Raw genomic sequence first — 17,135 nt, 5'->3', positions numbered from 1 at the left:
CATCAGAACTGTCTATACATCACATAATCTGAGAGAGGAAGAATAGTAGCCATAAACGGCTACTATTACTACGCGCACACGCACATGCGCGCGCACACACACACACACACACACACACACACACACACACACACAGTGTGCTATCAGCTGACTTTGGAAAAATAATCTCCACTCAAGTATGCAAAAATAAAGTGACTGCTTGGTAAATGCATTTCAAGTATGCAATGCCATATTCAATACTTCTTAATGCATGATCAATTAGTGTTATGTTTGATCAATTAGTGTACTTGGTTTTTTATTAGCGCCTGCGGTGTCTATTTTTTTGTTTTGTCTGAACAGTATTGTCTGTATATTTGTATATGTTCTGCAGTATTTCATCACGGTCAGTATTTCATTCTAACCATATTCTAACTTAAATCTTACCTAAATTTAACCTTCAGTCAGAGGTCAACAGGAGCCTAAACTGATATAAAGAGCTGATCTATTCGATTGCTCAGTGGGTAGAGAGTTGGGTTGGCAGCGCAAAAGGTTGCAGGTTTGATTCCCAGGGAACACAATAAAGGATCTTAGGATATGAGTTTCTTAACTCTTTCTCCGCCATAGACGAGTTAGAGAAAACATTTCCCTGTCAATGACGCTTTCCTGACGAGTTTTTAACGGTAATCTATATTCCACTTTTAAGGTACATTCACATTATAAGCGACTTTGTTGCTGTGTGTCACTCGTCTCTTTCAAAAAAGGCAATTCTATATATGTGGTGAACTCCACTGCTTCATTCTCATTTTTAGCCACTCACGAAAGTCGCTCGTAATTTGCTTAGTTGCGCCTTGGTGACCATTTAGAGCATCCTAGCAACTGCATAGCAACCGATTCCTTGAAAGACGTAAATATCTAGTAAATATCTCACATCCGATCGTGTTCTGTGTTTGATTGACAGCTCCACGGAGACGCAGACATACAGTCTTGAGATTGAAGCGTCTCTCTCATTGTGTCTGTACTGAAGGACGTCTCTCCCCAATGGAGCAGCTGCCTAATTGAGGAGACTGACTGTATGATGATATAAACCCATTATCCTATAATCTCCTCTCCTCCCTGTAGACGTTCAGCACATATGTGATCATGAGGACTTATATCTGTCTGTGAGCTAACATCTCCACAGAGAAGAGCAGATCATCACCACAGCCCAGATGAAAGCTCTGTAATTTAAAGAGGAAGAACAATCGAAAGTCTTCTTCCCCTGACAGAGATGATGAAATGTGACCTGAGGAGAGACCTACAATCACAATCACCGTCTGACTAAAGATAAAGGAAAAAATACAAAACTGTGCTCTATTGTTACGGTTTCACAAGCCCAGTCGATCCCATCCTAAATACAATTTTGTATGTCTGATTCACTGTGTCAGAAAAAATATCTCTTTAGCTTTATAAAGATATATTATTTTAATTTATAATTTCATCAAAAACACTTTATATCAGTTAAACATTCAGCAACATAGAGTAAAAAAATTTATTTATTTTTTAAATTAAGTACAGGGGCATATCTGGCAATATCTGGGGCATTTTTAAACCCTCGGTACCCACAAGCAATAGTCGTCATTTCACCGTCTAGGTCAGGGATCTTCAACTACTCTTCTTTCCAGGGACAGATTTTCAAATTGTAAATATGATGCAGGCCAAACTTTTACCCATATTTTACCCCATTTATATATTTTGTACTTTTACCTAATATATATATATATATATATATATATATAGACTAAAATGTTAACTATGATTTTAAAAATCTTTTAATCTTAAGGTGTATGGTTAAATGCATGAAATTACGTTTGTAGAAAAAACTATACATGTGCCAAACAGATAAATTTCTGTTATTAGAAAACTAAAATTGTATTTTAATTTGCTACAGAGGCTTAGATATTAAGTTTTTGGTAGACATTGACAATTCTTATAATTTTTTCTGGAAACCCTCAGGAGATAAGGGTATTTATAATAGAATAACATATATTTCAGGCGTTTTAGGAGTAAAATCTTGCACTTGCACTGAATCTTAAAGAAAAATCTGTCAATAAGAGGCCAGATATAATGTGAAGTCCTTCAATATTCTTTAAAATTCAGTCTAAGGTAAAACTTCAAGAAGCTTCTTGATAAAATGACACGAGTATGGTTTTGCAATTTCTAGGCAAAGAGTGACTGCAAATCAGATGATAAAATATAACAGAATTTTGATTTATTTTGGATGCTTTCAGTCACCAACATAATTCCCACAGTTGCATTTTTGTTATGCCATAGTTTGGACAAGTCAACTATAAACATTGCCCAAAAAAGTGCAAATGTAAATAATCAGCACATGTATTTTTGTATAGCACTAACTGTGTTCCAGAGTTTTAAAACTTGTTTGTGAACTTTGTAAAACTTTATGACTGTTTAAGTATTTCCAACATATAGTCAGTCTTCTCCAAATGACTAAAATTGCACTTCATGTTTTGTTTTTTAATATTTTAAAGATATATAGGCTAAACTGCCTTTTCATTGTACACTACATTTGGACACGACTGTCGGAGTTCGCCCCCTAGTGGCAGTCGTAATGAAATTCAGTTTAATCGTAAATCCGTGTCAACATGGGAGAGAAGCTCATTCAAGAGCCTTTAATCTACAAATTTATTTTTATTTAAAAATGAACTTATCAGTAATCAATAGTTTTTTAAAGGACTCAAGTGTTACTGATAAAGTTAAAGGTGCAGTGTGTAACTTTTAGAAGGATCTAAAGACAGAAATGCAATATAATATACAACTATATATCTATAATATATAACTATATAACTATATTATCAGGGGTGTATAAAGACCTTACATAATGAACTGTTATGTGTTTATTACCTAAGAATGAGCCATTTTTATCTACATACACTGCGGGTCCCCTTACATGGAAGTCGCAATTTTGTGCCGCCATGTTTCTACAGTAGCCCTAAACGGACAAACTGCTGTACAGAGCGCGTTTTCTCACTACTGTACAACAACATGTTTGTCCTTGGCGGCTACTGTAGCTTCTCTATGCGTTTTGGTGAATGGTGGACTGGGCCATTGGTTCAATTCACAATCTCACTCCTAGATGCCGCTAAAATCTACACACTGCACCTTTAAACAAAAAAATTATGAATAATCGGGGTCGGGGTGTCACATGCAGTGTAGTCACAAAAGTTTATTTTATTTAATGCATCTAAAGCTCAAATCGGATTTGATAATTACGCACCCATAAATGGTTAGCACCCCAGGCATCCCTTTCCAATTCTCCTTTCGGTTTATCGGCCGTGATTTGTCATGTACAGTGATACATAACAAGGTAAAAGGCTGATGATTACAGGGCCACCAGTTGACTAGCCCTGGTCTAAGTTAACTAGACTCGATATTATCCGGCTATGGCTTCTAGTCAAAATAAACTTGAATTTGGTCACATGTTGTTTTTGCCAAACTAACTTGTGAGATGTCTGATAATTCATCATGTTAGCAAAGTCAACAGTGATTACAAGCTGTTTGCTTTCATTAATTAATTCATTTAATTTTTTGGGCTACGGTTAGACGTCTATTAAATTTTCACTGAAAGCCCAAATTTTGCCATGTTTTAGCCAAGACATCTGTGCTGTGTTTGGACGGCTATTAGACATCTTGTAAATGCAAAATTGCATGCTGGGTAATTTCAGACGCTGTGAGCAGAATTTTAATGTTTATGATTGTTTAAAACTGTGGCTGTGTGGCAAACATTGCTGTGTTTGATCAATGCCAAATCTATATCAACTCACGGGCACAGGTTGTGTCTTGGACACCTGTTTGGCCAAACAATGGCAAACGTGCAAAGAAAAACAATCAATTTGGGAGCTAGTATGATGCACTGTAATATTTATTTTATGAACCACGAGTCAAGACGCAGAAATTAACCAAAATGAATTAACGCCAGCAAACTGAACAGTCTTTCTCAAATAGAGTCGAGCTGTGAAGTGTTTGCAGACGATTGGCTCACGATTGGACTGACAGACCTGAATCAATTAGGCTATAAATGGAGAGGCCGTGTGTTTGTGCACTTCGACTCCCTGCGCATCGAATTCAGTCTCTTTGTTTGTCTCACAGAATGATGAAGTCACAAAGTGAAGGGCCTGCTGGAGAAGACAAGTCTGCAAACATTCACAACACACACATGTACACGCTGTCCACCTGCAGGCACATCATTAGATGAGGCAGAAACACTGAAGCTCTGTCAACAGAAGCATTCATGAGCATCGTGTGCATCTGTGCGGCGAGTCAACTAAATTGACATCGTGTGTGTGTGTACGCGTGTCCGGTATGGGCCGGATGGTACCTGATGTTGAGACTCTTCCAGGTTGCCGCTGGCCCACAGCGAGAGTCCCAGACGATGACGGATTTTGGCCTCATCCTCGCGGCGGCCCAGCTGCTCAGCCAGACGCAGACCTGAGAGACGACACAAACAGAGACAGATTCTCACATAAATGCTTTTTTATAGTGTTTTAAAAATCCCTGATTGTAAGCCGTTATTGAGTAAGAGCAGTGCTTATACAGACGTGCTTGTCAACCTGTTTAATGGGCGACTCATAATTTCATTCATATTTGGAGAGCTCGGTATATTTTTCATTCACTGCTTTCATTTTTTCTTGATGATGAAACTTTGTCATTGCTGTCAGGACACGCTGATGTTTATCTCATCACAGAAAAGCCTCCGAAATGATTTCTTTCACTCATCACAGACTTTAATCACAGATTCAATCCCACTTTAAGTCCTCTGTCTCAGTGCAGTTCTTTATCCGAAACACATTTAACCCATGAAAAACACAACAACTTACAGTACAACACCACCACCTACGATTGTGCTACACAATCTAATACAGTAGCATTTAGATGTTTTATACAAAATCTCTGTCAAATTAATTAAATGTTAAATTAAAGGATTAGTCCATTTTCTTAAAAAAAATCCAGATAATTTACTCACCACCATGTCATCCAAGATGGTGATGTCTTTGTTTAGTCGAGAAGAAATTATGTTTTTTGAGGAAAACATTCCAGGATTTTTCTCATTTTAATGGACCTCAACACGTAACAGTTTTAATGCAGTTTAAAGTTGCAGTTACAAAGGACTCTAAACGATTTCAAATGAGGCATAAGGGTCTTATCTAGCGAAATGATTGTAATTTTTGACAAGGAAAAAGAAGCACTTTTTAACCACAACTTCACGTCTATCTCCGGTCCTGTGATGCGCAAGCGCAACCTCACGTAATTGTGTAATCACATGGAAAGGTCACATGCTACATATATGAAACCCACATTTGCGGACCATTTTAAACAATAAACTGACACAAAGACATTAATTAGTATCATTCCACATACAACAAGATCTGTGGCCGGTTGCATAAACATAGCCGTGACGTTAAGACTGCGTCTTAAGTATGACTCTGACTAACTAGCAATTCGTTAGGGCTAATCAGTCTTATTATTTGGATTTAAATTAGACCAGTCTACCTTTCTATGTAACATACCTAAAACAGTTATGATCAGTCTTGAAGAAAAAAATTCATGACTAACTTTAAAGACTAGTCTTAAAGTTTTATGCAACCGGCCACTGAACACCCCTCTTTCTCCACACTTGTAAACACTGGGGCGTAGTTTCGCATTCGTCATCCGTGACCTCTTGATGTGATGACGTATTACATGAGGTCACGCTGGCGCGTCACAGGACCGGAGATAGACGAGAAGTTGTGGTTTAAAAGTGCATATTTTTTTATTTATCTTGTCAAAAATGACAATCGTTTCACTAGATAAGACCCTTATGCCTCGTTTGGGATAATTAAGAGTCCTTTGAATTTTAAACTGCATTAAAGCTCACGTAACACACGCTGTTTGTTTCTGCATTTCTGATATTAATCTGGAGTACCTATGGAGTAGTATGACATCCTTTATATCTCTGAAGAGTCTTTAGTTTAATCAGATTTATAAAAGAAAGATTAGATTTACCGAATCTTTCCGATAACGTACGAAAAAATGAAGAAGGAGGAGTTATAACACGGGAGGAGCGAGTACGAGTCATACAACACTATACAACACTGTTTTAACTTATGATTCACTACATGTTCGTGTCATTTATATAATATACACGCGCCTATTTCCAACATAAGACAGAAGTCTTACTTACCACGTGTAACTCGTCATGACCCGGTTCTGAAAATCCACCGCATCAAACACACACGCAAAACTCCGCTGCTACCCCGGATAATAAACTATATCCATTGTTTCCATAAGGCTGGATGTCTTCTCCTTACATCCAAAAACACACTTCTTGTTGTGCCATTGTTGACTTTTGAAATTAAACAAAGCTGAGTGGCATGATAAGCTGTTAGCAAGCTCTAGCGTCTCCCGCTGACTGACGGCTGGGCGGGGTTTTCCGGGGGAAGTTTTCCGGCGAAAGCCCATATAAAGAAGTGATACGTATCGAAAACCCCTGAAACGTCAGTTAGAACCGTAATCGAAAAAAATTAGCCGAAACTTGTACGAACCCTGGCGAAGTGCAAGGCACAGAAATACTCTGAAACACGCCCAACTGCATTTTTGACACTTTGCCTACGTTTAGCATGAGGAAACACCTCTATAACTGTGTTAATAAGTCAGAATGCTTGAAATACCATTAAACCCCCCCTTTAAAACTGTTAAGTGTTGGAGTCCATTAAAGTCCATTAAAATGAGAAAAATCCTGGAATGTTTTCCTAAAAAAACATAATTTCTTCTTGAATGAACAAAGAAAGACATCAACATTTTGGATAACATGATGGTGAGTAAATTATCTAGATTTTTTTCTTCAGAAAATGGACTAATCCTTTAATAAATGTCTTTGTTATCGCATCCAATACTTTAATGTTACGGTGGACAGAAAGCACTGGCTTCCTCCAGCAACAGCAAAACCTCCCAAATCAAAAATGCAAAGTAAAACTGAATATTACCGGTAATAAATGTGATCATAGATTTCTTTTCTAGCTCTTTGGCTTTGGTGACAAATTGCTCTAAAGATTTTTGTGCACCAGCGCTGCGCGGAGGAAAGCCCTTATATGGAGCTAGATTGGGCGTGTTTTATGCAAATTGCCAACCTCGTGCACACAGCCGCTCATGTAGAAAACTCCAAATTCGCTAATGTAAGAAGTATAAGAACAAATTAATGTGCGTACAGTCATGTTGTGTATTAGACGTAAAGTTTTTGTGAGAAGATCAAGTGTGTATAAATACGAAAAACGTACGCAATTATTAGTGAATAAGACCCAATGTGCAGTAAATCATCTGGACGTGCCCGTGTCTGGATAGTTTTAATGCAGAACACAGACCAAAGAGCAGCTCGTCTGAACTCATATGAAGCTCTCAGATAATTGGCTGTCAGGTGAAGGGATGCTGAGAGTTTCGGTGCAGAGGCCGTGACACACAATCTGTATCTATCTGTTCATCTCTAACTGTCCTGCACTGATCTCATAGAGAGATAGAGAGAGAGAGAGAGAGAGAGAGAGAGAGAGACAGAGAGAGAGAGAGAGAGAGAGAGATAAAGAGAGAGATGGAAAAGTCTCCAGCAGTGAATAAAGAGCGTTAAGCGTGCAGGTCGCTTTACTCCTGACTTCAGCTGACAGCCATTGAAAGTTTCAGAAAGAAAAGTTTTAATTGTAATTCAACCAGAAACCCTTTTACAAAACAGGTTTATCATTTATTTCATGCACAAGATTATTATAACAACATACGACTTAATAGATAATATATTCTTGTTCAGCATGGAGGCCAACAAATTTAGTCGAATTTAAATCTTCTCAGTGTTCACGAGTGCTTGTGGAAAAAACACCAGATGGCTTTCTGAACAAGTAAACATACAAGAGTCTAAACATGTTGGTTTTACATCACTTCCTGACATCTTTAGTTATTTAACTGTAAAATAAAGATGTGATAATTAGCTGATTTCTACAGCAAGCATCCATCTCAATATAAGTACAACTCAATGTCATAAATCTAAAATATAATAATTAAACATATATCCCCAAACATATGTGACTTACCTTCCTGCAGATACATGACCGACTGCGAGTAGTTTTGTAGCGCGTGATGCGTTCGGCCCAAACTGCTATACGCCAACGTCTTGGCCACCAGGTCGTTGGTCTGCGCCGCGATGCTCAGGTGTTGCTCTTGGTACACCACAGCCCGCTCGAAATTACCCAGCGACTCGTAGGTGACACCCAGGTTCCCGTACGCCCGGCCCTGGCAGCTGCCGTTCCCCGTCTCCTCCGCAATCTGGAGGTCCAGCTGGTGAAACTGAAGGGCTGTGTCGTGCTCGCCCATCAGCTGGTACACGGTGCCCAGACCGCAGCTGGCATCACCTTCCAGCAATCGATCCTGGGTGTCGCGTGCGATGCCGAGCTGCCGTTCCAGACAAGAAATGGCCTGCTCGTAGTTTCCCAGTTGGCTGTGCAGGCTGCCCAGTTCTCCGTAGGCCTGCGCTTTTCCTCCGCATTCACCGAGCTCGTGTGCAACCACCAAACGTTTCTCGAAGCACACCAGCGACTGCTGCAGGTTTCCCATTGCCCTGACAGACACAGACACATTTTATATATACACGGTAAAAAGACAGACATCAGGAGCATAAAAATACTTAAATATAGATGGTGATGGCCCTGTTTATGTAGCTCAATTGAAAAAGCATTGGAAAGGCTTAAAAGCAAAGCTTAAAAGCACGGCAAGTCACTTTGGATAAAAGCACCTGCCAAATGCATCAATGTAAAATCTGAACAAAAACAAACAAAACAACAGTGACTACAATCTACATAACTGTGACTACAGCCTACAGTCTTAAACATCACAATGACAAATATTAATAAATAAAATGATTAATTAAATATTTGCTGTTAGTTAATAATCCCAGTAAATCACTTAAGGGTGTGCATTAGTGATTTTGTCATTGTTAAGCGTTCTTAAGCACAGCGTGAAGTTTATTGGTCTTACAGCGACATGAAAAGAGACACCAACATCCAATAAATAACAACATCATTTCAAGGAAAATTGCATTGCAGATAGGCACGTTAGTAAAATATTGCATTATTTGATAATATATGTTCAAGCAATATGAGCTTTGCAACATGGTTCATCCGATTAGATCTTAAAGGTGCCAAAGAATGCATATAAATAATCTGTTAAATTGTATTCTGATATCTACATGGAAGGTTTGTGGCTTTATTAAAGGTGCAGTGTGTAATTTGTAGAAGGATATCTTGACAGAAATGCAAAATCATATACAAAACTATATGATCAGGGGTGTATAAAGACCTTTCATAATGAACCATTATGTGTTTATTACCTTAGAACGAGACCTTTTTATCTACATACACAGAGGGTCCCCTTTTATATGGAAGTCGCCATTTTGTGCCGCCATTTTTCTACAGAAGCCCTTAACGGACAATTTTTTTTACTAAGTTGTCTCCGACGATGACATGTTTGTCCCGTGATAGCTACCGTAGCTTCTCTATGTGTTTCAAAAGCAAGGGGTGAGCAGTGGACTACGGCGTTGGTTGCAATTTGCATCCTCACCACTAGATGCCGCTAAAATTTACACACTGCACCTTTAAGGGCAAAAATGATCCAGAGATGGTTTTACATGTCCATTTACAACCTTAGGATTTGTCTTTAGAATAAAATGATCTATAATTACCTTTTTTGGATGGGTAATGAATAATAATGTTGAGCTCGGCTCTTATTGGCTGTTTCTCAGAGCAGCTCCTTCAGTAGCTTTCTGTGTGTGTAAACAGATCTTATGTTTGAGTCTGTATCAGATTTTGAGGAATAATCAATTGTTTGGAGATTGTTAATGGACATTTCTGAGTGGTAAGTTTGGGTTTTTTAAGTTACTTTTAAGTTACCTTTTCTAACTTGGCTGAGGCTTGATCTCTTTCAGGCGTTGCAAGTGTTTTTATGATTGCAAAAATGTCAAGCTCTGGCCTGCCATCTCGGTTTCTGACTCAAACTGTTCCCGCTCAGGCGCAATTCTACGTTAATATGTTTAGTTTAATTCAGTACATTATTTTATTTTTAAATTGAATTAATTAAACTAAAAAGTAACTCAAATATGAATGTGTTCATTTAAAAAGTAATGCGTTACTTTACTCGTTACTTAAGAAAAGTAATATTATTACGTAATGTGCGTTACTTGTAATGCGTTACCCCCAACACTGGTAACAACATTGTACTTAATTTAATGTTGGTGGTGTACATCTCGACTGTAACGTCACAGTAACGTTTGCATAAGAATGAGGAAATAATCATGTTTAAGGCACTTGATATTACCATATACAGAACTCTTATTATTCATACAGTTTTACGACACTTTAATATCGAGCACATTACACGAAACAGAATTTTGATATGCATAAATGTTGGTCTAGTTTATTGGGTCTAAAATACTGTATGTGAGGCGGTCACACGAGACTCTGTGGTTTAGATCAATACGGCCTATTTGAGAAACAAGCAGGTGGCTGTAACTTAACGTAAGTTCATTTAAAAGAGAAATGTAGCTCTCATATCCTCCGGGATAAGACTGCGAATCTACCGTCAGTCTCTCTGTGGAATAACCCGACCGGCTTTAATTCATACGAGCCGAGGACTCTCTCACTACTTAGGTAGCATAAAAGCAATGCATCATTACCCCTTGTTGTACTGTCACTTGAAATTACAGCAACATCAGTCTTACTGAAAGGCCTTGCCTCATTTCAATATAAATGAAACAAATAGGTTTTAACGCAGGGCTTTAATGAGCTTCTCGTCGAATTCTTCTTTGGTATCGGAGTCAAGCGTCATTCCACTGAGGAGAGAGCAAGTGCATTGTCACGTACTGACAGTGTAATTTACCTTCCCGTTGTACTGCGGTAAGAAAAAGGGGGTGTTGGGTGATACACACTGGATGCGTTTGGCTCATTTTTGGCCCGGTGTGAGTTCTCTCCACACAAGCAGCTGAATCCAGGTTTGACAGAGCCCTGCAGCAAACCATTCATCATATTTTGATGCCCGTGTGTGCTTGTGGAGGAGTGGGGTGAGCAGAATCCATACGGGTTTCTATGACGGGAGTCAAAGTGCTTCTAGGCCTGATTGGATATTAATACAAAACGGATGTATGACGGATCACGCTGAGACCACAGGCGTGTGCTGAACAACGCTTTAGTCTGTCATAAACCATTTAACTATGAAACTGACTAGAAGAAAATGTTAGATCTGTTAATTGTTTACATTTTACAATAATAGTTCACTCATCAAAACCAGAAAATAATAAAACAAATGTAACTTACAAAAAATGTTGTGACTACAGACAAACTTTAACTGTATGTGTTGCCTTCTTAAGCATAATGCTGCGTTCACACCAGCCACGTTAGACGCGTGAAGCACGAGTGATTTCAGTGTTAAGAGGTCTCGCAGCGCGAATGAGGAAGTTGAAAAATGCGGAAAAACGTGCCGCGTTAACCAATCAGGGGCTTGCTCTAGTAGTGACGTGATTACAGGAAGCGAGCGGAGTCGCAGAAGCCACTCCCATAACATGAATTTCTGCGTGAATGTCTCGATGACTAGAATTTCATGCGCGGCTTTGAGGCGCGAATGAAGCGCGCCTCAAACGCGGCTGGTGTGAACCCACGGTTAGTGAATGTTTGTAGCCTATCTTTTGTAATAAGTGTGTATTAGTGTCAATTGTCCTGAAAAGTCTGAAAAGATGAATCTCAACATCATTTGTGACACTGGACCACAAAACCAAGTCTTAAGTCGCAGGGGTATTTTTGTGGCAATAGCCAACAATACATTGGGTCTCATTCACTAATAATTAAGTACGTTTTTCGTATTTATTCGCACACTTGAAAAATGTCCGCCTAATTCAAAACACGTGCGTACGCACATGAATTTGTTTTTATACTCGTTCTTATGTTAAGTTATTTTGGAGTTTTCTACATGAGCGGTCGCGTGCACAAGGTTGGTCATTTGCATAAAACACGCCCAATCCAGCTCCATATAAAGGCTTTCCACAGCGCTGGTCCACAGAAAATTTTAGAGCCGTTTGTCACTGAAGCAAAAAGAGCTGGAAAAGAAATTCATGATCATATTTATTATCGGTAATATTAAGTTTTACTTTGCATTTTTGATTTAAGAGGTTTTCCTGTCGCTGGAGGAAGTCGGTGCTGTGTGTCCACCGGAGTAACATTAAAATATTGGATGCGATAACAAAGACATTTGAAGAGTTTCGTTGCAAAACGAGATAAATCCATTTTTTTACATTTTTGTCAAAACATGTTTATTATTATGTTTATAAAATGTATATTTTTTGAAAGCATATTATAATTTTAAAGGCTTGATTGTTTACCTGGCATTAAAAATAACACATTTTAGGTTGGAATGGCAATACGGCAACACTGTAAAACTGCTCAAGGTTATCATACCCCCAGAATCTTATACCGGCCCTTGCCTAATAGGCTATAATAATATTAATAATATTCTCTATATAATAATAATATAGATAATGTATGTAAAATATATACTATAAAATATAATAACATACGCGTTATATATCAACATTAATATATACATTATAATTATAGCCAAGTATTTTATTATAGCGTATGTGATTTGTTGTGTACGTGTGATATTGGTTGTTTTTGATTTTTTCATACATTTAAAAGTTGTTTTTGATGAAACATGACTTGTTCGTGAAAATGTCTCTACGCACATCTCACACACAAATTCGTGCAAACGTATGCTATTTATGCCAAAAATAATTAGGATATTAATTAAAGATAATGTTTCATAATGATATTTTGTACATTTCTTACCGTAAACAAAAATAAAAAATGTATTCATCAGTAGTAATTTGGTGTGCTATGAACTTCATTTGGACAACGTTAAAGACAATTTCCTCAATATTTTAATTTTTTCCAGATTTTCAAATAGTTGTATGTCAACCAAATATTATCCTATCCTAACAAGCTTGTTTATTCAGCTTACTGATGATATATAAATCTCAATTTGAAATAATTGACCCTAATTACTGGTTTTGCGGTCCAGGGTCACATTTAGACAATGTTGGAAATGGGTCAAACATACAGAAGACGCTGGAAAATGTTGCTGGCTGAGATCAAACAAGACACTCATAAACAACAATCACAAAAACATTAAAACAGTCGCTGATAAAATATGTAAACTTTTAAACTGGACTATTTGAGTATAATATGCAATTATTAATCTGTTTTGTGACTTCTATGTAAGCATGTGTTATACAAAATAGTTTGATCAGAACAGTACTAACTTAAACTAAGTTTTTTGGCTAAATACTAACATTACGCAGATTTTGTGAGGGGTGTGTTATGAGCTCAACTGTATTTGATCATCTTTAGTGTGCTCAATCTTTCTCTAGAGTTTGCAGACATCTAGTTTTGTTATTTTATGTCACAGTTTCACACTGAGATGTTTTCTAAACAGTATTGACGGAATTCTCATCTATTCTGGACTAGATTCTTCATTTCCTTCGTTCTGTCCCCAGGTAATCTATTTCAGATACCAGCTTTTGCGCCCTATGAAGCTTGCGAAAAACCTAAACAACACTGTGGAAAAATTTCCATTTGCAAATAACAAAGAAATAACAAAAGTAAGCCTCATTGTTCAAATTCACTACCCTTTCGGGTTGTTCATGGATGAAAACACCAAATAAATTTAACTTCTGGAAAAATGTATCTGATGAATATTTTTTTTCTTTTAATCAACCTCAGTACTGATCAAAACTACCAAAATTGTAACTCTTTAATTGCAAAGTTCATAAGTGATGTCACTGATTTGGAAAAAAACACAAAATGACTGTTTTTCAATATAAAAAGTGATTGTGGACTGGATTTTTTTTAATCTCTTGGGGATGTCAAAGATTAGTAAAAACATTGGCTTTAATGCATTAGATTTAATTTTTTCTCCCTCATTTGCTGTTCGTGGCTGTTTTTGACCCATTGACTTTCATTATAACGACATTTTTTGCTTGCAAAGCCAAGACACCATATAATCATGCCTTTATGATTGGTGGTTTATCCTTTTGCAAAGAGGTAAAATGTGTCACATTTACTGCTGATCACCATGTGGCACCATTAACTCTTTAGTAGGCCTAAAACAAAGCTAAGAAAGCTTGACTCCAAAATTGTTTAAATTATGTCCCTTTTTAACCCAATGCTTGGATGAAAATAGCCCTATTTTTGGGGTTAGCTATCCATTTAAGATCATGAGAAACATTTCATTTAAATGACCCTAAACTTTTGACTGGTACAGAAACACACATCTGTGCCTAATGATCCCCTGAGATTCTGCAGTTCATACACGTTTATGTTTTTCTCTGCAAGTGTGTGTATTGATCTCAAGCGTGTCGTGTGCGTTAGCGTGTTAAAGGTGAGGTCATGATCTCATACGAAACCATTTCATTTTCAATCTTTGTGGTGTTGTGAGAATGTTCAGTGTTCGTCTGTTGACCTCTTGCTGTCACTCAACACACTCCCTGAAACACTAACTGTTGCGTCAGTCTGCGTGACTCCACTTAACAAAAATGCTAATAAATCATTTAAACCACATTAAAAACTCATCTGATCTTGCTTGAGAGGAATGCTACGCTGTACTAGCGGATGTATTAACAACCCCAAGAGTTATTTGGATACTTAAAACACACTTAAAATGCTTGAATGTTATTGCATAACAAAGAAGCACAAACACTGAAGATAAAACAATCCAAATATATTTAAATACGTCAAACTTTATATTACTCTTATGCATTTGGCAGACGCTTTTATCCAAAGCAACTTACAGTGCATTCAACGTAAACATTTTTATCAGTATGCATGTACTCTGGGATTGAATCCATGACCTTTTGGGCTGCTGACGCAATGCTCTACCAAGTGAGCTACATTAACATGCCTGCGGCTAATGTGAACCCACCCTATGCAATACGCTAATGGGAACTTGTTTATTTCCAATTTCCAGTTACATCTGAAAAAAGTGTAATGTCAATTGACAGCAGATGATTTGATATTTATAGTTTGTATTTTGAAGTGTCTAAACACTTACTATGCCATTAAAAATCCATTAGCTCAATAACAAATAATTAAAGCAGACGTTACCTGTGTCCGTTGCCCAGACCTCTGTATGCCTTCTCTTGATCCTGCATATGATTGAGGCTCTGTGCCACAGACAGATATTGATCGTAGTACTTAATAGCCTCTTCAAAATCCCCCAGAGAGTCATAGCAGTCGCCCAGGTTACCGTAAGCACGTCCTCGATCAAGCACGGCCTCGTTCCCGCTGAGCTGCTGCAACATCGCCAACTGCTGCTCGAAATATCCAATGGCTTCCTCCATGACACCCATGTTCATTTTAGTGATGCCCATGTTACCGTAGACCTGCGCCTCGACGCTGGGGTCCTTCAGTTTTTGTCCGAGCTCGAGCTGTTCTTCGTAGCATTTAAAGGCCATGGTGTACTTCCCGAGAGACATGTAGACGGCGGCGAGGTGTCCGTGAGCTTGGCATTCACCTTGTATGTCTCCCAGCTCCTGATAAACCTCCAGTTCTTGGGTGTGGTACCCTAAGGCCTTGTCATATTTCTGTAGCATCCTGTAGGCCGCGCCCAACGCTGCGTAAGCGTTGGCTTCCATCTTGCGATCCTTGACTTGATGCGCCAAAGTCAACTGCTGCTCGTAAAACTTGACGGCTCCAGGTACGTCCTTTTTACACAAAAAGATGTCGCCCAGGTTGCCCAAGGCACGGAATCTGGCCTGCGAATTGTTCAGGGACTGCGCCAAGGAAAGCAGGTACTTTTGGCACTCCTCCGCCTTGCCGTAGTCGCCTAGCGCCTTGAAGGCCAGGCCCAGGTTGCAGTAGGCTTTGGCTTGGCTCAACTTGTCGTGGAGGTCCTTAGCGAGTGCCAGGTCCTGCTCGTAATACTTCACCGCCTCCTGAAAGTTTCCCAGACAGTAGTGTGCATATCCTAGATTGTGACAGACCTTCCCCTCGCTCTCCATATCTTGGAGGTCCGGGGAGAGTCGCAGGTACTGCTCGTAGTACGGCACGGCTTGGGGAAACTCTCCCCGCGAGCAGTGGAAGTTACCTAGGTTGCCTAGGGCCCGAGCCTCACTCTGAACATCTCTCAGCTCGCGTGCGATATTCAGATGATTTTGGTAATGTTGGAGGGCTCGATCGTGGGCTCCCAGAGCCTGGTAAGCCACCGCCAGGTTTCCGTGAGTGGAAGCCTGGGAGGCGCGATCGTTAACCTCCATGGAAATCTGAAGCTCTTGTCTGTGGTAGCGCACCGCCTGGTCAAAGGCGCCGAGGGCGTTGTAAGCATTACCCATGTTTCCGTACGCTCTTCCCTGGGCGGCGTAGTCATTAAGCTCCTGGGCGATGGACAGATGAGCCTTGTGTAACTTCAGAGCTGTTTCGTAGTCCCCTTTCATCTGGTGAATGATTCCTGTAAAGGAGAAAAGAATGGCATCATACGGCAGAACATTTATCATGCTTCACAGGAAAACAGAAATGGCTTTTCGATATCTTCCTTCCTCCATATATCTGGTAAAGCGACTACAGATTAGAAACGGTCCTACACTACTAACATCAGAAGCAAATCCTTCGAATGGAAAAAAGAAAAAAATCTGATCTGATCAAAAAGCACTGAAGCTTGTAAAATATCTTTTAATTAAAAAGTTCTGCACCCTGACGATAACAATCAAAAACAGGCTGTTTTTCTCCATCCCGAGAGAAGTCCTGGCAATTTTTAGACCTCCCTACTGTTGTCTCACCACTTTTCCATAATATGATCATTACTGTCATAACATTACAGTCCCGCCTCTGCGGTTCAGCCTGCGAAAGGCCATGAAGCAGAGGATGGATGGAGGCTAATGAATACTTTTGATGGAAAATAAGTTTGCGGGGAACATTAATTGTGGTCCGCACCAGTTGGCTTCCCAATCTTAATGTGTTCTAATCGTCCCTTTCCTTTAAAAACCAGAGGGCTATTCGCTAAATATCAGGGATCAGGAAAACTGCTGGTACTGGTGGAAAACAAGACGTATCAAC

The 17,135-nt window shown here is 39.0% G+C and overlaps 1 protein-coding gene across 3 annotated transcripts in view; it reads right to left on the bottom strand.

Annotated features, from left to right (window-relative positions):
- The window catches only part of ttc28 (tetratricopeptide repeat domain 28), a 299,276-nt gene that overhangs the window by 31,634 nt on the left and 250,507 nt on the right, over nt 1–17,135 (bottom strand). For all 3 annotated transcript variants that reach the window (XM_073874582.1, XM_073874583.1, XM_073874584.1), the window contains 3 exons: nt 15,189–16,530; nt 8,082–8,605; nt 4,352–4,461 (listed from right to left, as the gene is read on the bottom strand). In XM_073874582.1, the coding sequence (XP_073730683.1) occupies nt 4,352–4,461; nt 8,082–8,605; nt 15,189–16,530 (1,976 nt within the window). The remainder of the gene's footprint in view (nt 1–4,351; nt 4,462–8,081; nt 8,606–15,188; nt 16,531–17,135) is intronic.

Source organism: Misgurnus anguillicaudatus, chromosome 12, assembly GCF_027580225.2.
Source record: "Misgurnus anguillicaudatus chromosome 12, ASM2758022v2, whole genome shotgun sequence".
NCBI classification, from domain to species: Eukaryota; Metazoa; Chordata; class Actinopteri; order Cypriniformes; family Cobitidae; genus Misgurnus; species Misgurnus anguillicaudatus.
The sequence above is the reverse complement of the archived record's forward strand: the minus strand, read 5'-3'. Positions and strand labels throughout refer to the sequence as shown.